This window comes from Podarcis filfolensis (assembly GCF_964270895.1).
Source record: "Podarcis filfolensis genome assembly, chromosome: 6".
NCBI lineage: Eukaryota > Metazoa > Chordata > Lepidosauria > Squamata > Lacertidae > Podarcis > Podarcis filfolensis.
Window position 1 is genome coordinate 6,105,031 of NC_139609.1, and position 23,787 is coordinate 6,128,817.

At 48.2% G+C, this 23,787-nt stretch overlaps 1 protein-coding gene across 3 annotated transcripts in view; it reads right to left on the minus strand.

Annotated features, from left to right (window-relative positions):
* Positions 1–431: 431 nt before the first annotated feature.
* The window catches only part of LOC310765923 (ADAMTS-like protein 2), a 40,526-nt gene continuing 17,170 nt past the window's right edge, over positions 432–23,787 (minus strand). For 2 of the 3 annotated variants that reach the window (XM_083621584.1, XM_083621583.1), the window contains exons 7-18: positions 21,457–21,537; positions 20,464–20,639; positions 18,796–19,207; positions 16,730–17,153; positions 14,572–14,678; positions 12,260–12,386; positions 10,340–10,553; positions 6,854–7,009; positions 5,593–5,763; positions 3,335–3,511; positions 2,269–2,413; positions 432–1,701 (exon numbers count right to left, since the gene is read on the minus strand). In XM_083621584.1, coding sequence (XP_083477710.1) covers positions 1,583–1,701; positions 2,269–2,413; positions 3,335–3,511; positions 5,593–5,763; positions 6,854–7,009; positions 10,340–10,553; positions 12,260–12,386; positions 14,572–14,678; positions 16,730–17,153; positions 18,796–19,207; positions 20,464–20,639; positions 21,457–21,537 — 2,309 coding nt within the window. In that variant the 3' untranslated portion in view covers positions 432–1,582. The remainder of the gene's footprint in view (positions 1,702–2,268; positions 2,414–3,334; positions 3,512–5,592; positions 5,764–6,853; positions 7,010–10,339; positions 10,554–12,259; positions 12,387–14,571; positions 14,679–16,729; positions 17,154–18,795; positions 19,208–20,463; positions 20,640–21,456; positions 21,538–23,787) is intronic. The other variant, XR_014549879.1, reaches the window with a different exon arrangement.

The following is a 23,787-nucleotide window of genomic DNA, read 5'->3' on the forward strand; positions in this document are numbered from 1 at the left end:
GTTGGGATGAAACAATGCTTGCAAAAAAGTGAGGCATTTCTGTAGGGGATTCTTCCAAGTAATATTTTTCAAGAGGCCTCCAAGAGGGATATTAAGCTGCTTGTAGACCCCCTGCGTTCTCCCGATGACCTCTCCCAAGGTCACAGCTTCATCCTTGGAAGAGCCCATCTCAAAAGGCTCATCCTTATCAAGAAGCGTAGCTGCGCATGTCCTCTGCCTACCTTGGGTGCGAGATATGTCCCCATCATTCCAGGCCAAAATCCCACCCAGCAATTTCACAGAAAGATTGGAGAGCTTCTCCCCTCAGATCCCCAAGTCAGCCACCTCCCCACTCCTGCTGCTTCTTGTCACGGACGTGCAACTTCCATTGCACGGGCCCTTTCCATCTACCACAAGTCTCCTCACATTGTGAAAGCACAGATGTGTTTTCCCCCCCTCTCTCTTTATTGTAAAGTGATTTAAAAAAAGATTTTGTAGATTAATCACAGACAACTTGCTATATCTATAGCATGGAACATTCAAAGCATCCACCTTCTCTCTCTCCCCTTTTGTTTATTCATGCTGTGACATAACTTTCCTCCAAGCATATGTCTGCACATGAGATTCCTGTGAATCAAGTTCCAAGACTGACGCTGGGCAGAAAACTTGATGCACCCTAACCAAAGAATGTTTTTGAGCAATGCGCTGCTTGTATGGGTTGCGCCTCTCGCCCCCATGAATTCTCAACTGCCACGTGCAACGCCAGAGGCATCGTATGGGTGGTATAGATGGATACTACACAGCTTGCAAAAAGACTGGGTTGTGCAGAATTGCTGCACTGGCACCCCTCCGAAAAACTCAGAGAGCACACGCTCCCATTTTCCTTTCGGATTCATGAGCTCACCAGGTGGCCTTCAGCAAAGAACAAATTCATGAAGGAAAGTCCTATCAGGTGGTACTAGCTACAACGGCTAACTTAAATGTCTCTGGAGACCCAGAGCAAGAGCAGGAGGAAGCCATCACATCCGGTTGGTGAGCTTCCCAAAAGGAATCTGTTGCCCAATGTGAGAAGTAGAATACTGGACTAGCTGGAGTTTTTGGTTTGATCCAGCAGGGCTGTTCTTTACATCTGAATGACTGCAAAATGCTCCTTACAATCTGATGCACTACATAAATGCAAAGGCCTGGATTCACCTAGATGCCAATATCAGCAGGGGACCGCCTACAGGCTAAAGGAACGGGAAGGGGTGGCAGTTTATTAAGCCCCAGGTGTTCCACAATATGGGGGAGGTCAAGGATTTTAGCATTTCACGTAGCATGATAAAGCACCTGCGAGCGGAACTCTGAAGTCTGATAGTTACATGTTGGTACTGTGGTATCTAGAGACCTGATGTCTTTTTTTGAAAGGCCGTGTAAACAGGGTCTTTTTGACTGCTACATGAAAAAAAATACTTGCTAGCTGGCTAGGATGTTCTCTAGAGTTGTTGCAAGTCAGGAACCATGGCTTCCAGTCTAGAATGCAGATTTCAGTCAAGTCTTCTGGTGGTTAAGGACATTTTGCTCCTTGTTCTGGGCAGGGAAGTTACAACAGCCAGATGTGGAATCAGGGCGACTTGCTCCTACAAGATCTACAGCAAGCCTTCCTGTAGTACCAGTGTGAGCAGAGCTTCACTTTTAGGACCAGAACACAGTTAGCTGTCGTTTTGTCTTCACAGTCTTCATCTAAAGAGTGGAAATACGACAACAGGCGTCAGTAAGAGAGTTGCTTGATCCCTCCCTGGCCATCCCACAGGGACTGGGCTAATTTATTTCCAATATGTGGCTGACTTCGAATTTATATAGGGACCGTAGTCTTCCTTATCTCTGCAGTTCTTGGCCAACATGTACCCTTTATTCCATTCTCTTCCCTAGTTTTCCTCTTCCTCCTCCAATCCTTTCCTCTGGCGTTCCCTTCTGCTCATTTGTCAAGACCACCCTTCCACAAATCCTGCCATCCTGGACCCAATGTTTCACCACTGCCCCATTCTTTTCCATGCACCTGCCTGCCCTCTCTCTCTCTCTCGGAGCTAAACCAGTCCTCCAATGGCAACCACAGACCCTCCTGCTCGCATCACCCTTCTGTGACATCACAGCCGGTCAGCCAATCGTTAGGAGAGCCAGTCAACGTTGCCGTTCTGCTTCTCTGCCGCACAATCCCCACGTGCATTACAAAGCAAAAATAGCTGTGACCCTTCTCTCTCTCAAGACTGAGCCCGCAAGGGCACCCCCTGAGGAAATTGTCCCCCTTACCTGGGGCATCTGTGGGACACAACTGGAGCTGGCATGTCTGCTTGGCTTCAGGCTTGGATGCTGACTCACAGCCTTGCCCCAGAACTTCTCCTTGGTAGCATTTCACCTCACGAAAACGCAGGCCTGTGCCACAGGTCTTGCTGCACTACGGGAGGCAGAGGGGGGCAGGGTGGGTTAAAAATCAAGATAACTAAATGTTCCCCAGCGGCGGGAAAGGGGGATACAGAGTGCAACGTTTATAGCAACAGAGGCGGCCTGTCAAAAGGGATCCCCAGAGGCTGTCCTGAAATGATGGAAAGCTCTTGCCCTAAAGGGACTTGCTCTCTCGGATGAATTCTGCAGAGCTGGCTTAACCTGGCAAAGGACTCTTGCAGCAAAGCAGCACTGTAAAATGTAAACTAATATTTGGAGCAGGGGTTCAGTGTGCACAGAAGCCAGGGTGGTTTGCATGTGGGCCTGATCAAATCAAATCTGATTGTGGCCCAGGAATGACTCTAGCCCAGGGGTAGGCAACCTAAGGCCCGTGGGCCGGATGCGGCCCAATCGACTTCTAAATCCGGCCTGCAGGCGGTCCGAGAATCAGCGTGCTTTTACACGAGTAGAATGTGTCCTTTTATTTAAAATGCATCTCTGGCTTATTTGTGGGGCCTGCCTGGTGTTTTGACATGAGAAGAATGTGTGCTTTTATTTAAAATGCTTCTCTGGGTTATTTGTGGGGCATAGGAATTCGTCCATTTAAATATATATATATATATATATATATATGGTTTGAGGGACGGTGGACCGGCCCATGGCTGAAAAAGGTTGCTGACCCCTGCTCTAGCCCCCTGCTTAAGGGTGCACCTGTTGGTGATCTGTCAAGGCTGGGTGATGAACAGGATGAGGACCCGCACAGGTGTGTGTGGTTCCTCATCTACTGAGTGGATGAGACCAGTAGTGGGTCCATCAGCTAAGAAGGCAGTTTCTGCAGGGCGTGTAGAGGGAAGTGAGAGGCAGAGGGGCTCATCTACCCTCTTTTCATCCCTATCTTAAGCCCCACTACAGAACTACCCCTCCCTTCCTCTACCTGGGACCAAGAGGTGGAGAACCAGGTGGAGCAGGGTCTCTTGAAGCAGGATGCCTGCACTTCTGGCTTGGGGAGAGCGTCGCAGCGCTTCTCGGGGTACTCCTTGTACAGTCCATTTTCCAGCCCCACACACAGCACTGTCCGCATCTTGACGCCTCGGCCACATGTCGCATTGCACTGGAAGGGAGGAAGAGGGGTTTCATTCAGTCGTCAGCATAAGAATCTTGCACGGGGTTATGCTGGGCAGTTGCCCCGTGGAATCGCCCATCATGCTTCTGGCTGACGCCAGTTACCAGCTCAAGATGTGCTCTGGCAAAGCAGGTGTTGGAAGGAAGGCAAAGGTACAGTTGCATCTTTTAAATCTAGCACAGAGCAAAAGTTAACTTTTATTGATTCGAGACTCGATCTATTCCCATTTTCATTATGTCTACCCTTACTGCAAGGGTGCAAGTTATTTTATTTTCATTATAAAATTTCCAATCCACTCAGTAAACATTTTTTTAATAATGATTTTTATCAAATCTTCCAAGTTATCACACAACTCCAATCATATATATAGGGGTGCTTTGCACTGCACATTTTCTTTTTGACTTCCCATCCCACCTTTGTTGATGTTTTTGTTTTTATTCCCCCTTAATAGCTGTACCCCACCAAGGACTCAGCTACACTGGCAAAGAAAAAAACACATTATGTGTGTTGTTTGTGCATGCTAACACTGTGACGCCAGATGGCGCTGTGGAGTTCCTTTTGTGCCAACCCGATTTCTCATACAAAGTTTGCAAAGCATTTAACCGAAACACTTCTTTGATGTGTCTAGATCCATTCTCAGTAAACTAGAGGTTATGTAGTTTTGCTTTCTGTTTTGTTTGCTTTTTCATAGCTATACCTCTTTTTTCACTAAAAGGAAAAACGGAGCCAGTTATCTCAAGAAACATGAAATATAAACAGCAGTCTCTCACAGCAAGCCAATGGGCTGATGGGGAGGGGAGGGGGGAGGAGAGAGGATGGCAAAAAGGGAGAAATTAAAGCACATCTAATACGGGTGGCGCTGTGAGTTAAACCACAGAGCCTAGGTTTTGCCGATCAGAAGGTCGGTGGTTCGAATCCCCGCCACGGGGTGAGCTCCCGTTGCTCGGTCCCAGCTCCTGCCAACCTAGCAGTTCGAAAGCACGTCAAAGTGCAAGTAGATAAATAGGTACCACTCCAGCGGGAAGGTAAACGGTGTTTCCGTTTGCTGCTCTGGTTCGCCAGAAGCGGCTTAGTCATGTTGGCCACTTGACCCGGAAGCTGTACGCCAGCTCCCTCGGCCAATAAAGCGAGATGAGCGCCGCAACCCCAGAGTCGGCCACAACTGGACCTAATGGTCAGGGGTCCCCTTTACCTTTTTAATACATATTTAAAGCACATGACATCCCTCAAAGAATCCTGGGAACTTTAGTTTCCACCTCACAGAGATACAATCCCCAGCACCCTTAACAAACCACAGTTCCCAGGATTCTTTGGGGGACATAATATGCTTAAATTTCTGCCCAGAAAGAAATCCAGTTTTTGCTCTGGCGTGCAGCTACCCACAATAGTTCACTCCCAAAGCGATGCAGCCCTGGATAGGTGGGGGAAGCTCCTCACCTTTAGCTTAGAGGTAGGCAGATGGTTTAGCAGAAAAGCAGCCTGTGAGCAGCGGAGGAACCAGGCCAGCATCAGTAGCTGTACAGTACCAGAAGGGATACCACTGACTGCAGGTGGATGAGAGCTGTGGTGATCTGCCTTCTGGCCACCTGCAGATGTGGTGTTGGTGCTTGGAGCCAAAACCATATTGATGCTAAATCCTGGTTTCAAATCTTGGTTAAGAGGGAACCCTAGTTGAGGTTGGTGAATTGGGGACCAGGGAAGGGAAGAAGGATGCAATCCCATGGCTCCCTGTCATCTGCTTATAAAAGGGTTGGTTATTTTTAAAGTTGCTATTTCTCCTCCTAAATCTTATTTTGTAGTGTGCTGATTTTATGCAAGCTGACTTGTGTCCTTTTATAGAAACTGGGGGGTGGGGGTTATAACAGAAACAATGAACCCTCTGCTTCGACACCTCTGATACCCTACAAAGAGAAAGCTCAAGGGAGATCAGAAGCAGAAGGCAACGGCAAAGCACAGAACTGAGTTAATGGTTAGTCAAGAAACACACGCAACAGTAGGTAAACCTTTTTTGGGTGGTGTTGGCAAGAGTATCCTGTTCGTATGGAGGGCGTGACCAAGCGCGGACTCACCTGGTCCCATTCCTGCTTAACCCAATGCGCAGGGCAGTTCTTATCTCCGCAGGGATAGATTGCTAGAGGCTTGGTGTTGGGGTTGCACAGGGAGTCGGAGATGACCTTCCCCTCCAAATTGCGACACGTGACAAAGCGGCTCATTCGTCCCTCGCCACACAAACCTGAGCACTTGGAGAAACAAAGAGGCCTTTCAAGGTAACAGTGGCTGAGCATCAGTCTCTAATCAGGAAGGCGTTGGGGACATCTGTAAGACTTTGGACACATTTATGGTACGGGTGTATTCCATGCAGCCACAAGTAATATGGACGGGATGCAGAAATTGACGCCTTCTTTTTTTTTTAAAAAAAGTACCTAACTAAAGTTACCAGATGTCCCCGTTTCCCGGTGACAGTCCCCGGGTTTACAAATCAGACCCCATTCAAAATCTATTGAAGTTGAAAAGTGTCCCCGGATTAATTGGAAAAAAATCTGGTAACCTTAACCTAGACCTCACAATTGCCGAATAATTTCTAAAAATATGCATGCAGGGTGTGATCCAGGTACAGGACTCCCAGGCTAAGAAGATCTTATTACATGAGCACTGTTCCACAGCATTTGATATTTTCATTTACATACATCCATTCAAAATAAGATGGGTTTATGAAGCAATTCTATATCCTCCCACCACGCTGATGAAGAATTCTATGAAACAGTAGCCAATATCCGGAATCATTGTCCAGTGTTGGACATCATATTTGCTGAATACACAAAGCTTCACAGCTTGTCTTTCATCGTACAAAGTCTGGTACCTCGCTTCATTTAAAGGTTTTCAGAGACTTTGAGACTAAAGATTTCATTTTGTACTTGTTATGGTTTGAAGGAATTCTATAAGGATTGTCTGTTGCGTATGTACATGGTCATCGTGTTGCCTAGACATTGCTGACGAAGCTTCCCAAAAAGACCGTTGTTGTGCTTCTGCCAACCTTGCCCAAAAACATATACAGAAAAAAGCTGAAAGCCTACTCTCATTCCAGGGAGGCAGCAAGTCTGACCGGGAACTGAGTTTGTGACACGCTGGGATCCGTTGCCAGCCTATTTTCTTGGTTATGAAAGCATGCAGCAAAGAGACAGGAATTTGTATGAGTCGCCGGCTGCCCACCTCAAAACCCACAGGCTCCACACGGATGACAGACCTGTCACCTCCATGCCCTCTTAATCCGATCCTCTAAGATGGGGAAGGGAAGGGAGGAGAAAATAGAAAGAATGTTCTGTGACTCACCGGCCCCCAGTCAGAGGCAGTCCAATGCCAGTCGCAGGGGGGGCCTGAGCATTCCCGCTCACCGACAGGCCTCAATGACTCACTGCACAGATTGGGCTCTACAGAGCAGCGCACCTCCCTCTTCATCGTCCCCGGGCCACCGCATCGAGCAGAACACTATGAAGATGGGAACAGGATGATATGGGAACAGGGAAAATGAAAAACAGCGTCAAAGTTGCAAGCCCCGAGGAGGCAATTATTCTTCTGTGGACAAGCTTGTTCCTTCATAAACAGTATGGGATCACCCTTTCCCAGTGGCATAGCGTGGGTTGTCAGCACCCGGGGCAAGGCAAATAATTTGCGCCCCCTAACCCGTGGATTTGCGCCCCCTAACCCGTGGATTTGCGCCCCCTAACCCGTGGATTTGCGCCCCCTAATCCGTGGATTTGCGCCCCTAACCCTAACCCCCAGATGTTCCGCCCAGTGCGGCCGGCCCCCCCTGCACCCCCCACGCTACGCCACTGCCCTTTCCACTCAGGAAAGCGACCTAATATTCCCAAAGTGATTAATATCGCAAACAATTTATGTCAGCTCAAGGTCAACATGCATGCCTTCCTAACAGAGCCATCTGCCCCAGGCAGAAGAATTTAAGTACGGTTTAAAAAAGCAAATGGTAACTAATTTATTCACAGTATAGTTTATTATGGGGAGGGGAAGTTGGGGGGGCAGTTTTGCCTCAGATGTTGAAATAATAATAATAATATTAAATAATAATAACAATAACTATTATTATTATTATTTCTACCACACCCATCTGGCTGGGTTTCCCCAGCCACTCTGGGCGGCTTCAAACAGGAGGTTAGAAATACATTAAAACATAATTCTAGATACAGGTAGGTAGCTGTGTTGGTCTGCTGTAGTCCAAACAAAATTTAAAAAATCCTTCTAGTAACACCTTGGAGACCAACTAAGTTTGTTATTGGTATGAGCTTTCGTGTGCATGCACACGTGTATCTGAAGAAGTGTGCATGCACATGAAAGCTCATACCAATAACAAACTTAGTTGGTCTCTAAGGTGTTACTAGAAGGGTTTTTTTTATTTTATTAAAACATCAGTCATTAAAAACTTCCCTAAACAGGGTTGCCTTCAGATGTCTTCTGAATGTCAGATAGTTGTTTATTTCTTTGACATCTGATGGGCGGGCGTTCCACAGGGCGGGCGCCACTACCGAGAAGGCCCTCTGCCTGGTTCCCTGTAACTTCGCTTCTCGCAGTGAGGGAACCACCAGAAGGCCCTCGGCGCTGGACCTCAGTTTCCGGGTTGAACGATGGGGGTGGAGATGCTCCTTCAGGTATACTGGACCGAGGCCGTTTAGGGCTGTTTAGGGCCGAAACGTTTGGGTCTGGCCTTGCTTACTGGTACCATACTCCCTCAGTTTCATGCGGTGAGGCGTTCGGCTGAAACTCGTCTTGGAAATGAGCCCCCTCTGCTGTGGAAAGTTTCACCATTTCCGCCAGGAGGTTATGCCATGCAAAAATCTCAGCATGTGAATGTGAGGGTACCACTGGAGTAATAAAGGTAGGGTGTCACTCAGGTTTGTGTGTTTCCCAACCACTGCAGCCAGTTTCCAGCACTTTGCACCCATTAGCACTCTGTATCCTCACACAAGGCCTTCAGAAAAGAGTGTCCTCCAACCTAGAATTCCAGCCCAAAGGAAACCAGCCAGCTTTCCAGTGTCTGCCGGATGCCCAACCTCCAGCTGACCTGCAACCGTGTCCTCATCTGCCCAGGTCCCAACTGGACTCCAGCTATAGCCCGCCTTGGAGCTAGGCCAGAGCCCAATACTCTACATAAACACAGTGGTACCTCTATGTACGAACTTAATTTGTTCCGAAGGTCCGTTCTTAACCTGAAACTGTTCTTAACGAGAGGTGTGCTTTCGCTAATGGGGCCTCGTAATGTCACTGCGCCGCTGGCACACGATTTCCATTCTCATCCTAGGGCAAAGTTCTCAGCTTGAGGTAACTCTTCCAGGTTAGCCGAGTTTGTAACCTGAAGCGTTTGTAACCTGAGGTGTTTGTAACTCTGTAATAGTTGCTGTGTACCACTGTACCACTGTAATAGTTGTTGTGTAGTCTAAGATATCTCGGTTCTAGCAACTGCCCACCCACCCTTGGCAGGAGTATACTGGAAATTATGGTCTAGATTTCAAATTACTCAGAAAAAGCAGAAAGGGCTGAACATGTCTTTCTTTTATTCCTTAGATGGGGAGGGGGCAGGTAATACAGGTGGATGACACGGCAATAGACTAAACATGCTTTCCCTTGGCTTTCTGAATACAGTGGTACCTCAGGTTACGTACTTAATTCGTTCCAGAGGTCTGTTCTTAACCTGAAACTGTTCTTAACCTGAGGTACCACTTTAGCTAATGGGGCCTCCCGCTGCCGCTGCACGATTTCTGTTCTCATCCTGAAGCAAAATTCTTAACCCCAGGTACTATTTCTAGGTTAGCGGAGTCTGTAACCTGAAGCATCTGTAACCTGAAGTATATGTAACCCGAGGTACCATTGTACTTGTGCTAAGCTAATGACTTGCAGCGTTGAATTGTGGAGCCACTGAGCGCTCATTCCAAGTGAAATGGGACATTAGGTTATTACCACCACTGATTTATTAATTGTTTGCTATGCATTGATGTGCAAGGAGCAGTTCCTGGGTGGGGAAATATAGAAAAGGTGCCATAAGGGGCTGTGAACATGGTTGAAAGAGAAGCAGAAATGCATGGAGTGCTTTACTCTTTCCTGGGAGTTTGTGCTGTTGGACAACAAAATTTACTGATAGAAATAAAAATAAATGAAAACAGATAACACCAGTTTGACCCTCACACTTCAGCCCACCCCGCTTCAAATGATAATAATATGCTAAGGCTGCTATCTTCCTTAAAACGGATTTCATGCCCATGATTCTATTGCGTACGATGAAGGTAAAAGTAAAGGTAAAGGGACCCCTGACCATTAGGTCCAGTCGTGGCCGACTCTGGGTTTGCGGCGCTCATCTCGCTTTATTGGCCGAGGGAGCCGGCGTACAGCTTCCGGGTCATGTGGCCAGTATGACTAAGCTGCTTCTGGCGAACCAGAGCAGCGCACGGAAACGCCGTTTAGCTTCCCGCCAGAGCGGTACCTATTTATCTACTTGCACTTTGCCGTGCTTTTGAACTGCTAGGTGGGCAGGAGCAGGGACTGAGTAACGGGAGCTCACCCTGTTGCGGGGCTTCGAACTGCCAACCTTCTGATCGGCAAGTCCTAGGCTCTGTGGTTTAACCCACAGCGCCACCCGCGTCCCTTAAGATGAAGGTAATCAGAGTTAAAACATCACAATTCCCTTCTTTTGCTCCCCAAGTGCCTAAAAGGGACCTTTGTCTTTGCACTTGCAGAGAGGCTCGCTTAGCTATTTCCCCCGGCCCATGCTGTAAACCCTTTTTTTGCTGCACTTGCCAAAGAACCACATACCTCAGACCACTCTGACAGCTCCCACTGTGGTCCACAAGGTTTGTTCTTGCAAGATTTCCGCTCCATGGGCCTGGCTAGCCCAGCCGACTCGCACATGTCGTCGTAAACAGAGCTGTCAAAGCCCGGAGCCAGCATCTTCCAGCAGCGCACCGTTCGGTACTGATAGCCTTCGCTGCAGGTCCTGGAACACTCGCTCCACCGGCTGGTCTCCCACCTCCAGGCAGGCGCCAATGGCGAGAGAGAAGAGAGAGCAGCCATGGCTTAGTCTGAGCAAACTTGGAAGGTCAGAGCAGTAGAATTACCCGAGTCAAGAAAACAGAAGAGCCTTCCAAGCTTCCAAACTACATGAGGCTCTATAACAGGGGTCGGCAAGGCTTACCGGGCATGGGCCGGATCGCTCCCGTGGAGATCCCCCATGGGGCAGACTGGCGCAGCGCGACGCCGGAAATCGTGCCTGCACGTCTGCGGTGCCGGAAATCACTTCTGCGCATGCCCAGACGCCGGAAATCATGCCTGCACAGAAGCAATTTTCGGCATCTGGGCATGCGCAGTAGCAATTTCCACAGCCACGGAAGAGAGTCCCCGTGCCATGCTGCGCCGATTTAGCGCAGCGGGCGGAGACTCGCCGAGCAGTGGCTCGGTTCGGGGGCAGCTCGGGGGCTGGTTAACCGGCCCCCATGGGCCGCTTCCGGCCCATGGGCCTTAGGTTGCCAACCCCTGATTTATAACCACACAAGAGTGAACTGCATTTCCCACTAAAAATATCAACTCCGCAATTCATTATACAGTGGTACCTTGAGATGTGAACGGGATCCATTCCGGAGCCCTGTTCGCATCCTGATTAGAACATAAGATGCGACTGTGCGTCTGCGCATGCGTGGGTCACGTTTTGCCACTTCTGCGCATGCGCATGACGTCATTTTGAGCGTCTGTGCATAAGCAAGCGGCGAAACCCGGAAGTAACGCGCTCCATTACTTCCGGGTTCCCACGGAGCATAACTTGAAAACGCTCAACCTGAAGCACATTCAACCCAAGGTATGACTGTATATCATTTCCCAGTAAGTTTTAACCTTACTGCAAGACCAACACATATGATAAAAAGAACCTTTCAATGAATTGAAAAGGATGTTCAAAATAACGTTGTTGCTTTTTTAAAAAAAAACCCAGAAGCTTTTCTTTTGGGAATTATAGGGACAGAACCACCCAAATTGTATAGAAATTTATTTAGGTATGCTACTACAGCAGCAAGAATGCTACTCGCCCCAAAGTGGAAAGAAGCAGAAGTCCCAGCAAAGGAAGCATGGATACAAAAACTTACGGAATATGCAGAAATGACAAAACTTACCGGAAGAACAAGAAATCAAGATAACAAAATTTTTATAAAAGAATGTAAATGGTTTATTGAATATTTACAGATAAATTTCAAACAGATAAAACCATCGGCAGGATTATTGCAATAACCTGCAGTTTCATAAGAGTATATATTTAAAGTAGATAATTAAATGAATTTGGATATGCAGATGATATTAAACAATAAATCAAAGGAACTGCAGAAAGAGGGGGAAGGAAGTCAAGCTTAGAAATTTTAAATTGATTGTAAAACTAATAAAATGTATAAACTTGAAAAGTATAAATAAAAATTATATATATATAAACTCTGCAAGCTGATATTGGTTTACCAATTAAGTAAACAACCACAAAGCAGACCCGTTATAATAAGTCCTGCAGTTGTTTATAATTTCCCCAGTATTTTGCAAATGTAAAGTTTTTGCATTTTGTAAAGGAAGACAGAAGAACATTACAGTTAACCACCTTCTATCAACCTCAAACTATAGATTTCATATTCTGGTTCAGGATTAAGATTGCACACCTACAATCCCACCCCAGTCCCATTCTGGGAACTGGCTCCTTTCACTCACCTAGGCTGGCAGTCTCTGCCTGTGCAAAACTCATGCGTGGGCTCAGGGCGCGTCAGGGCATCACAATACGCTTCTTCCACTTCCACGCCATCATAGCGGACGCACATGGCGTAGGAGCTGCTGATCCCTGGGTGGACAACCAAAAGTGTTTCTTTTTAGTCCCTGTTCGTTAAATGGCCCCTAGCAGCTTCCCTGATGGCTGCTAAGCAGCCTAAGCGACTGATATTTTCCCACTGCTGCAACCAGCACTTTTCCAGATCTCATCTGATGGGAGAAGATGGCCTTGCCTCCACAGGGAGACCAGCATCCTGTCTCCACAATGCCCATCTTTCCAGAGGGACTTTGTAGACCTCTGTTTTCCAGAGAAGATCCAGAAACATGGGAGGGCAAGCTACTCGTGTTTCCTTTCTCATCTCTTCCTTGGAAGACATGAAGCATAGGTGTCAGCTTACAGATTTGAAAATGAGGGACCAGCAGCCTCAAAAATAAGGGATCAGCAGCCAAAATAAGGGACTTTCCAAGTACAGGTATGTTCGACTTTTGAGCCCCTCCAAGCCAAAGGCAGAAAGCCCAGCCAGCAGCCAAATGAAGCCTCAAGCGGTGGTTCCCACAGCACAGCAACCCGGCAAAGGGGATGCAGCAAGAAAAACCACTGTCACCTCTCCGCTGGGAAGCGCTGAGCAAAGGCGAGTCCCCAGGCAATTTGACCGATTTGATCGGCACAAGGCATGCAAGCTCCACCCCCCAGTTGTTCTTAGACTCCTTATTGGGTAAGCAACGTGTGGAGTTTGGAACTGACAGGGTTAAAACTCCGTGGTGTCCTTTATCGGGGAGGAGCTTGTCGCAGAGAAGTGAGTCACAGCGTGTGGCTGCTTTCAGACTTGCTTTCGTTTCTGACTGAGACGCAGCTCAGCTCAGAGGCTGCGTGTGTGCTTTTGGAGCACGGGAGAAAATGCAAGAAAGCTCCGATGGAGAAAGACTGATTTATGGCTTGTAAATAAACGCTTCTAGAGATAAGAACCGAACTGTCTCTGGACTTGATTTATCCCTCATCTCACACGGACACAGGACCGCTGCTACTCTGCTCTCCTGCCAGGTCAGCTCCCAAGCAGAGCCACGCAGGGAAGCTTACTGGACGCAGGGAATTTTTCCGCAAACAACGCAGCCAAGCAACACAGTTGGAGCCTCCCTCCTCCCTGGCCGGCAGGGAGGGAGGGAGAAGAGCTGCTTCCTTTGAAACCCAGGAAATTTAAGGGACATCCTCAATAAGGGACAGCAGCGGGACACGGCACTGGGATAAGGGACTTTCCCGCCAAATAAGGGACGGTTGACAGCTATGACATGAAGGGGCTCTGAGCAGCAGAGCTGGACAGCATCTTAAAGCTGCACAGTTAATGCTGGGATATGAATGAAGAATCAAGGCTGTGCAATGAACAATTATGTCATTAAATTTAATTCGTATCAATTAATTTAAAAATACGATAGTTTATTGCCTATGTGCACTGTGGCGGGTTAAATGCTCCAGGGCAGCTAGAGAACAAACCTGCTAAAAAGTCAGTCGTTGTGCCATATGGATGCACAGAGTGGCTTAGAACGGGGAAGGACTGCAGGTCACATTTAAGAAGGTCCAAGTTCAGCTCCCACCAACCCCAGGGACCGGGCAGCAGGGAGGTCCAGCTCCAAGGGCCTTCTGGCGGTTCCCTCACTGCGAGAAGCAAAGCTACAGGGAACCAGGCAGAGGGCCTTCTCGGTAGTGGCGCCCTCCCTGTGGAACGCCCTCCCATCAGATAAACAACTACCTGACATTCAGAAGACATCTGAAGGCAGCCCTGTTCAGGGAAGTTTTTAATGTGTGACATTTTGATGTATTTTTAATCCTTGTTGGAAGCTGCCCAGAGTGGCTGGGGAAACCCAGCCAGATGGGCGGGGTACAAATAAATTATTATTATTATTATTATTATTATTATTATTATTATTATTAGGCAGCACTGGGAGCAGTAGACTAAATGGACCAATTGGTTGTGCTAGGAAGGGCTGATGGGAATTGTAGTCCAAGACATCTGGAGGAGCACCGACTTGTGAGGGGCTGCTCCATGCAGAATTTGTGGCTGAAGAGTTAAGAATGCAGAGGCGAAGTAAACAGTCAACGGATACCTGAATGAAGAGCAGATGCATTGCTGTCAACCTACAATACCAGACTTATTTCTAGAGAAGGTCTCTCTGGGTGCTAGGAAACGAGGCACATTTAAGCAGAAGATTGGGTCCCTCGCGAGAATTGCTCTCGAAAACCATCACCTTCACAGCAAAGCTACCTGAGGTGCACGTTGAGCTGCAAGGGGCGTAGGCCGATACCTTCCAGCGATACATGTCAGCCAGGCTGATGTCGTCGTGGCCGAGGGGATTCAGCTCAAAGTCGTTGCTGTAGGGAAAAAGGAGCTTGCATGAACTCACAGGTGGATGGTCTACTCTGCGAAGGAAAGGCCATCCTTTATGGGATTCTGAGGGGACTAGGAAAGGAGCCCAGGCGTGAATGCAGTCGTTGCTCACCCAGAGTCTGGTGCATACCAAATCTGATGCATTTCAAAACTCACGTGCTGGTGGCCTGGCAAGGATGACATTCTTTAGGCCAGTAGAGTGGTACCTCGGGTTACATATGCTTCAGGTTACATACGCTTCAGGTTACAGACTCCGCTAACCCAGAAATAGTGCTTCAGGTTAAGAACTTTGCTTCAGGATGAGAACAGAAATCGTGCTCCGGCGGCGCGGCAGCAGCAGGAGGCCCCATTAGCTAAAGTGGTGCTTCAGGTTAAGAACAGTTTCAGGTTAAGTACGGACCTCCAGAACGAATTAAGTACTTAACCCGAGGTACCACTGTAATTCCCAAAGAATGCACTCAGACAACTTAGCATGCCACAAGGAAGGCATAAATTAAGAAGAAGAAGAGTTTGGATTTGATATCCCGCTTTATCACTACCCTGAATCTCAAAGCGGCTAACATTCTCTTCTCCCTTCCTTCCCCACAACAAGCACTCTGTGAGGTGAGTGGGGCTGAGAGACTTCAGAGAAGTGTGACTGGCCCAAGGTCACCCAGCAGCTGCATGTGGAGGAGCGGGGAATCGAACCTGATTCACCAGATTACGAGTCCACTGCATAAGCAGGGGAAAGCTTCAGGAAAGGTAAAGGTAAAGGGGGCCCTGACCAGGTCCAGTCGTGGCCGACTCTGGGGTTGCGGCGCTCATCTTGCTTTATTGGCCGAGGGAGCAGGTGTACAGCTTCCGGGTCATGTGGCCAGCATGACTAAGCCCCTTCTGGCGAACCAGAGCAGCACACGGAAACGCCGTTTACCTTCCTGCCTATTTATCTACTTGCACTTTGACGTGCTTTCGAACTGCTGGGTTAGCAGGAGCAGGGACCGAGCAACGGGAGCTCACCCCGTCACGGGGATTCGAACCGCCGACCTTCTGATAGGCAAGCCCTAGGCTCTGTGGTTTAACCCATAGTGCCACCCACATCCTGAAAGCTTCAGTGGGGCCTCGCAAAAGAGGCTGCTCACTGCGCCCCTAGGTGGGTCCCTGCTCTGGCTTTGCAGTCTTCCCATCGGCCTTCACTGTGACCCACAGAACTATTGTTGATGGGTGGGTAGCACATCTGAATCCTGGGGTTTGGAGTAAGACCGAAGTCAACATGCTGGTTTGTTTGTCAGCCATTCAGATGGAGAAGCTGAGAGGTAACCATGGTCTCCCACCCTGGCGGAGGTGCTCTGCTGGGAGTTCATATGACACCTATCTTCTGTGGGATGTGAAACACAAGAGCAGCAGTCAAGTACAACATTTCTAGAGTGAACATGTTTACACATGGGGAGGAATGTTTGTCCAGCCAGCAGGTAAACTTCCTATTCCTTCTGGGCTGGGACAGACTTCCTCTGCATGTGACTGGAGGTGGGTGTGGCCTCACCTCTGCAGGTAATGACAAAAGCACAGGGCAGGGCAGCCATCTCTCTCTCTTTGACTACATGCATCAAAGAAACAACATCTACTGAGCCAAAGATGCCCTCTTGGCTTCCAGCCAAGAGAGGACAAAGGGACTGTCTCCTTATGAGATAGATTCCAAGTGTATGTTACTTCATTAAGCTAAGTCTGCCTTCTGGGATCTGATTGTGAACAGAATGTGAGTAAACTCTTTTTATACTTTTGTAAAAGACTGTGTCGTCTCTTGTATTTTATGAGGGAATAAGGGGGAAATGCCAGAACAGTTATTATAGAGGCTTTGGCAAGCCTGAGCAAACGCATCCGTTGCAAAGCTTAAAATTAAGGGGAATGTTACTCTGCTGAACTTGTGGAACTTGTTAACACAAGTTGGATAAGGATATAATCAGACAATATATCCTCTCCTGCATCCCTGAACATTCCCACATCTTCCCCCTAAGAGGACATTTGGTCCGTTGCTCCAGGAAACGTTGGTTCTACTTGCCTTTCAGTGCCAGGAGCCTGAAGGGGTTCTGACAGGAGTTTGCTCCCCAAACCGGCCTGAACGCTGGTGCTGGAACTAGGCTTGGACGGCATCGCCACGACCGTATCGTTCGCTGCGCTGTCCACCGCATGCGCTTCCGCATTCGCATCCTCCAGAAAGTTCTTTTTTGCAGGTGGCTTGTGCAGCCCTTCCGACCACTCGACCAAAGGTTCGCCCCAAAAGCCCACCGTCGAGTTCTTCCTCCCCAGCTTGATGGCTAGGTAATGCAATTCCCTGCAAAAAGCAGCGTTCTGGGGGTCCTGTAGACACAGTTTCCTGAAGAGACGTAGCCTGGATGGCCCCATCCTGCTGGCCTCCTGGAGCTCAGGCCTCGCTGCACCGTGGGGAATTGCTGTGCTGATTGTGAGGTGGTTGAGTCTGAGGGCTTAAAGAAAACACAGGATAGCAACCAATCCAATTTAAGGCATTTGTTCTTCAAGAGGCATGGGACAAAACTCGTTTCCCCTGTTACGCTCACAAGACAAATCTTCTGGTGTGATTTGCAATCTAGCATCTTAAACAGGACACACTCTCAGTGCTTTAAAAAAATGAGTTTCCAGCCCTCATAATTTCAGAGTTGTCACAATTACAGAATTTTTACGTTCAGGGTTTAGGGATGATTTCAGATTTTGGCAAGCAGGTGTGTGCATAGGATTGCCATATGTCCTCTTTTTCCAGGACACGTCCTCCTTTTCAGGACACATAAAACAAGTGTCGTCCCAGCAATCCAGAGTTAAAAGTCAGCAAATGTGTCCCCTCCCTTTTTTTGCTAATCAAAATTCAGCAACCCTAAATCTCAAAGTTTGAATTTCCAAAAAAATTAAATTCTCATAATAGCTATTAGCTATTCTGGCTTTGCACATTATCCCTTACAGCCCTTCATCAAACCACAGTTGTCCCCTTACCTCAAGACTGATTATTATTATTATTATTATTATTATTTGAATTTATATGCTGCCCTATACCCAGAGGTCTCAGGGCAGTTCACAGAACAAAATCAAAATATAAAACCACAAAATAAATAATCAAAATCAAAACAACACCCCCCCAAAAAACCCCACATTTTAGAAGGGCATAGGATGTCAATCAAATCAACCAAAGGCCTGGTTAAAAAGGAACGTTTTTGCCTGGCACCTAAAGGTGTATAATGACGGCGCCAGGCAAACATCCCTGGGGAGAGCATGCCACAGACGGGGAGCCACTGCAGAGAAGGCCCTGCTCTCATGTTGCCACCCTCCAGACCTCTTGAGGAGGAGGCACATGAAGAAGGGCCTCAGAAGATGATCTCAGGGACCAGGTAGGTTGGATTGGAAACCAAGCAAACCCACAATTATTTACTTCCTCCCAACCCCCCAACCCCCCCCCCCCCCGCAGAAGGCTCGGGATATATGGGACAGGAATAAGGCATTACATACCGTATTTTTCGCCCTATAGGACGCACCGTCCCATAAGGCGCACCTAGTTTTTTGGGGGGGAAATAAAGGGGAAAAAATTATTTTCCCCCCAGGCGCGGGGCTGGGGTGGGGGAGGCCCGCCTGAGATTCCCCTGATCCCAGCCCCCAAACAGGCAGCTCTCTGCAAGCCGTGGGAGCCCAGCGCTGGCTCCCGCTGCTTGCGGAGAGGTCTGCGAAGCCTGGATGCGCTGAGCTCAGCGCGCGCAGGCCTCAGCATGCAGGCAACTCTCCGCAAGCAGCAGGAGCGCTCCCGCTGCTTGCGGAGAGGTCCGCGAAGCCTGGAGAGCGAGAGGGGTCGGTGTGCACCGACCCCTCTCGCTCTCCAGGCTTCACCGAAAGCCTGCATTCGCCCCATAGGACGCACACACATTTCCCCTTCATTTTTGGAGGGGGAAAAGTGCGTCCTATAGGGCGAAAAATACGGTAACTAAGAATAGCAATGCAAAAAAAGTGCAGGTTTTCAGTAGGCAGCACTGGGAGGACATGGCTACCCCGCCCCACCCCACCCCACACTTCATGTGGGGGCAGAAGGACCCCAACACCGCAAATATAGTGGCGAGAAAATATACCAACCCAGATCTGCTTCTATCTTTTCGTCATCACCTGCTCCGTTGGTGTGGTAGACCTGCTGGACTTGGAAACCAAACTTTTCATCCTCTGCCCCCTGCTTCCAGCCCCAGTCCTTGCCTTGCGCAGTCGAGTTAAATGGGAAGAAGCCCTGGCTTTTGAAGGCCACGCCTCCGTGCTCCTCCCCCCGTGGGAAAGGCTCCCCGACGTCATCCGGCGCAAGAGATAACCAAGTGGCGTTGAAATCTTGGGAAACGGGTGGGACGGCGTCCTGGCGATTGTGGCCGGGCTCCGGCAAGTGAAGGTACAGCGTTGGCATCTTGATGGCGGGGGGAACGGTTTGAAGAGCCGGCGACAGCGCCCTGGGCACTGTGTAGTCGTAGGTCACATGGGGGACTTTCCCATTGAAGTTATAGTACTGGGTTCAACAAGGGAAAGGAAAAAGCAAAGGGAAACAAAGTTAGTCCATCGGCACTAGCACTTGGGAATAATAATCATAATAATAATCATAATAATAATAATAATAATAATACTTTATTATTTATACCCCCACCCATCTGGCTGGGTTTCCCCAGCCACTCTGGGCGGCTTCCAACTGAATATTAAAAACAATACAGTGTCAGACATTAAAAACTTCCCTAAACAGGGAAGTAAAATAGTTGTTTATTGCCTTGACATCTGGTGGGAGGGCGTTCCACAGGGCAGGCGCCACTACCGAGAAGGCCCTCTGCCTGGTTCCCTGTAGCCTCACTTCTCACAGTGAGGGAACCGCCAGAAGGCCCTCGGAGCTGGGCCTCAATGTCCGGGCTGAACGATGGGGATGGAGACGCTCCTTCAGGTATACTGGGCCAAGGCCATTTAGGGATTTAAAGGTCAACACCGACACTTTTAATTGTGCTCGGAAACGTACTGGGAACCAATGAAGCTCTTTCCGGACTGGTGTTATATGGTCTCGGCAGCCACTTCCAGTCACCAATCTAGCTGATTCAGGCCACGTGAAGGTAATGTCATGGACTGATGGGATGTAGAGGAATGGTGGGAGAAACTAGCTGGGGAACCACCAAGGGAAGAAGGCTCAGAGCCCAGGAATTAGTGGTGAGACAACAGTGAGCAGTCAGAGGGAGAAGACTGGGAAGACGAGGTATCAGAAGCTGAAGGGGTAACAGGGCTCTGTGAGCAGGGAGAGTCTGTGGCAGAGAGAAGTCCAGAAGCAGGAGCAGGGAGGCCAGGAGGCAGAGATGAGTCAGCCTGGTGAAGAGTCACAAGTGTCTCCCCTTCCTGTTGCAACCGGCTCCCTGCCCCACCTGTCTCACAGAACCAGAAGCGGGCTGAAACGGGCGGAGCAGCAACAAGCTGCATGCAGGCGCAGTCTCTGATTGCTTGGGAAAAGCCCTGGAGAGGAGGGGACGAGCCCAGGACTTTCAGTCTCAGCAACTGATCTATGGGGCAAAGGTACTCCACCAAGTCTGTGCACATCGTGTTCTTGCTAATAATTCCAACTTGCACAGCGTGATTAACTGCCACCTCGCTCCTGACATCTAATGCGATTTGAGAACTTTGCCTCAACCCACTGTTGCGGATCAGGCCCCCAAGCCCCCTTTAACTTTGCGCTCCCATTCTTGGGGCTCACACAAGGAAGAAGAACGCAATCTTTTTGTAGCCTCCATCACTTACCATGGCATTGAGAGATTGGTTGGTGGGTCCCTGTGCAATAATGTACTCCAGGCCGTCGGAGTGCAGGCTGGAAGGCCGGCGGTATTTGAACACGGTGCCAGCTACTCGGAAGTTCTGTGGGTTGTCGATAGCCGAATTCCCATTGAAGAAGAAGCGCCCAGTTTCATCCGCTAGCGCTAGCAAGGAGACAGAGGAGATGAAAGACAAAGGCATCTTCTTTGCAGCTGCTTGCAGGGGTTGGGCACAAGCCTATTCCATGCTTCTCAGCTGCCCTCCAGCTGCAGGGTGCCAAAAAGAACGCACCAGGGTGCTGTGATGTGCCTCCCCCCCCGGAAAAAATTGTGCCCAGGGCGATGGCCCCCTCAGCCCCCCCCCTCCATGCTACGCCGCTGGATAGAGGGTCTCCCAAGTTTTCAGATCTCAGGACAAGCCCTGGACGTGCTAGAGATTACAAAAAGTGTAACTCAATGGTAGCATTTTGGGGCATGTGCCCTAATACTTTTGTTAAAATATTGTACCAATTTTTGTTATATCTGCCATGTGCCCAGGAGTGAGAACCATCAGAGTAGAGGGATTGGGTATACTCCACAAATGTATCTTAGCTGTATTTCCCTCCTCCTTCCCCTAGACATAATCTAGGTTAAATAGGCAAGGGATTTAAAAAAAAACAAAAAACATTGCATGCATTGAGAGAGTTTTATTTATTTATTAAGATGCCCCTCTAACTAAAAACTTGCTTGGTCAGAACCAATTCATTTGTTTAAAAGTTCTTGATAAAAGGCACTGTAATTTTAAGGCTTTCCTCTTCTTTGACGCCACTGAAGCTGAAATCAAGGGAGAGCATTTACTCTGAATAGATTGGTCAAGAACAAAAAAAGCCCTCTCCTGAATGCTCTTTAAGGCTTGCATGCACTAATTAAGTCATTATAAGCACAGTCCTTGCTGTGCTGTGGGACAAATTACCCCAAGGGAGCATTTCTGTCCATCGCTTACCTAGGATGTTCTCTGTTTTCCTCCGCTCTATAATGAGAATGTCTGTAGCACCTGCGGGGATGTTGGTGATGAACACATAGCCTAGGAAACAGGAACCAAAGACAAATCAGAAAACCAAAATCAGGGGAACTGGCATTGCTCCATGAAGCAGTTTCTCTGTTTCCACTAGGTCACAGGTGTTAATTTAGTTGAGTGTGTCTGGACCATCGCACACATTGAACAGAGGCAAACCCAGGTTTGCCAAAGATTAGACGCTCAATAACGCACTGCAACCAGTGACTGAATAGTGGTACCTGTAGGATATACATTTTTCATGCATTCCTTTTCTAGTTGTATATTTAGTTTAGCTGTATATTTAGACCATCTGAAGTGTATGTCTGCCTAAACGGCCTCGGCCCCGTATACCTGAAGGAGCTTCTCCACCCCCATTGCTCAGCCCGGACACTGAGGTCCAGCTCCGAGGGCCTTCTGGCGGTTCCCTCACTGCAAGAAGCAAAGTTACAGGGAACCAGGCAGAGGGCCTTCTCGGTAGTGGCGCCCGCCCTGTGGAACACCCTCCCATCAGATGTCAAGGAAATAAACAACTATCTGTCTTTTAGAAGACAGCTGAAGGCAACCCTGTATCGGGAAATTTTTAATGCCTAACATTTTACAATTTCTTGTGTGCTGTAAGCAGCCCAGAGTGGCTGGGGAAACCCAGCCAGAAGGGCGGGGTATAATTATTATTATTATTATTATTATTATTATTATTATTATTATTATTATTATTACTGTCATCTGCATGGTGAAAGAGAGTGGGGAGGCCATTTCTCCACCATGAGAGGGTCCAACATAATGTATGAACTGGGTGTGAGCCTAAGTTACTGGGTAAATCTGCCAAGGTGTTCTGTTCTATGGATTCTAATTCATGAGCCTTCTAGAACATGCATATATGAAACACATGTCTGTTGAGGAGGCTTGCAAAGCACAGATAATAAATAGTTAAAGGTAAAGGACCCCAGAATGGTTAAGTCTAGTCAAATTTGACTATGCGGTGCAGCGCTTATCTCTGCTTTCAGGCCGAGGGAGCCAGCATTTGTCCACAGACAGCTTTCCAGGTCATGTGGCCAGCAGGACTAAACCGTGATGAGTGCCAGAGCTCACAGAAACACCGTTCACCTTCCTGCTGCAGCAGTACCTATTTATCTACTCATGCTGGTATGCTTTCGAACTGCTAGGTTGGCAGGAGCTGGGACAGAGCAATGGGAGCTTACCCCATTGCACAGATTTGAACTGTCAACCTTATGACCTGCAAGCTCAAGAGGCTCAATGGTTTAGACCACAGTGCTACCCACTACTACTACTACTACTACTAATAATAATAATAATAATAATAATAATAATAATAATAATAAACTCATCCTCAGCTGAAAATTGTTTCAGCTTTAGCTGCCATAGATATGCATATTAATATTAGGGGGATGGGAATAGGGACAAAGACTATAGAAAATGCTGATGAGTTGATTGAAAGGTGTAACATTTCTATCTCTTGACTATATGGCTGTCCCAGCTAAACTTTTGGAGAGTATGCACCTTGAGGTGGATAATTTCAGAAAAGCAAGGGTCACCTCTCAGTGGCAGAGCAGGTATTTTGCATGCATAAGATCCCAGGCACCTGTAGTTTGCAAGTCAGGGAAAAACTTTTGCTTGATTTCATAGAGAGCCTCTGCCAGCCAGAGTGGATAATATGTATTGTGCTGGATGGGTGACTGGCCCAACATAACAGAGGGCAGCAATATATCTATTCTTCATTGCACATCTCCCTAGGATCCTGATTCCCAATTAGCCCCTTCCTCTTTTTCCTGTGGAATGTTTCCTGGCATCCAGCATGCAGCCCAGAGTCCTCGCTTATGGCAGGATGCAGGGATTTGAAAATAAGCGAATACTTGTCCTTCAGCAGCCTGCACAAGATACCACTGCCTGCAACTGGAGAAACCCTAACAAGAACCCAGAAACAACACAGCACTTTGGGTCTTGAGGCACCAGGCCTTCCTGAGCTTTCCGAACAAGTGCAAGGTGGCTGAGGATGTGGGAAGAGGGATTCCAGCCTGGAAATAGGGCGATATGCCCTCAATATAGATTGTTGGGAGGTGTGATTTTATTTATACGGCTTCTGTGTTGTTTCTGGGTTCTTGGTGTGTGCCTTCATTTATAAAGGCAAAACAATTTTGTGTGCCTTCATTTATAAAGGCAAAACAATTTGGATCTGTGCTTTATTTTAACACAGAAATAAATGTCGCTGTGCACAAGGAACAGTACTCTACCCCCATCTAGTGTTGTGATGATCATTGG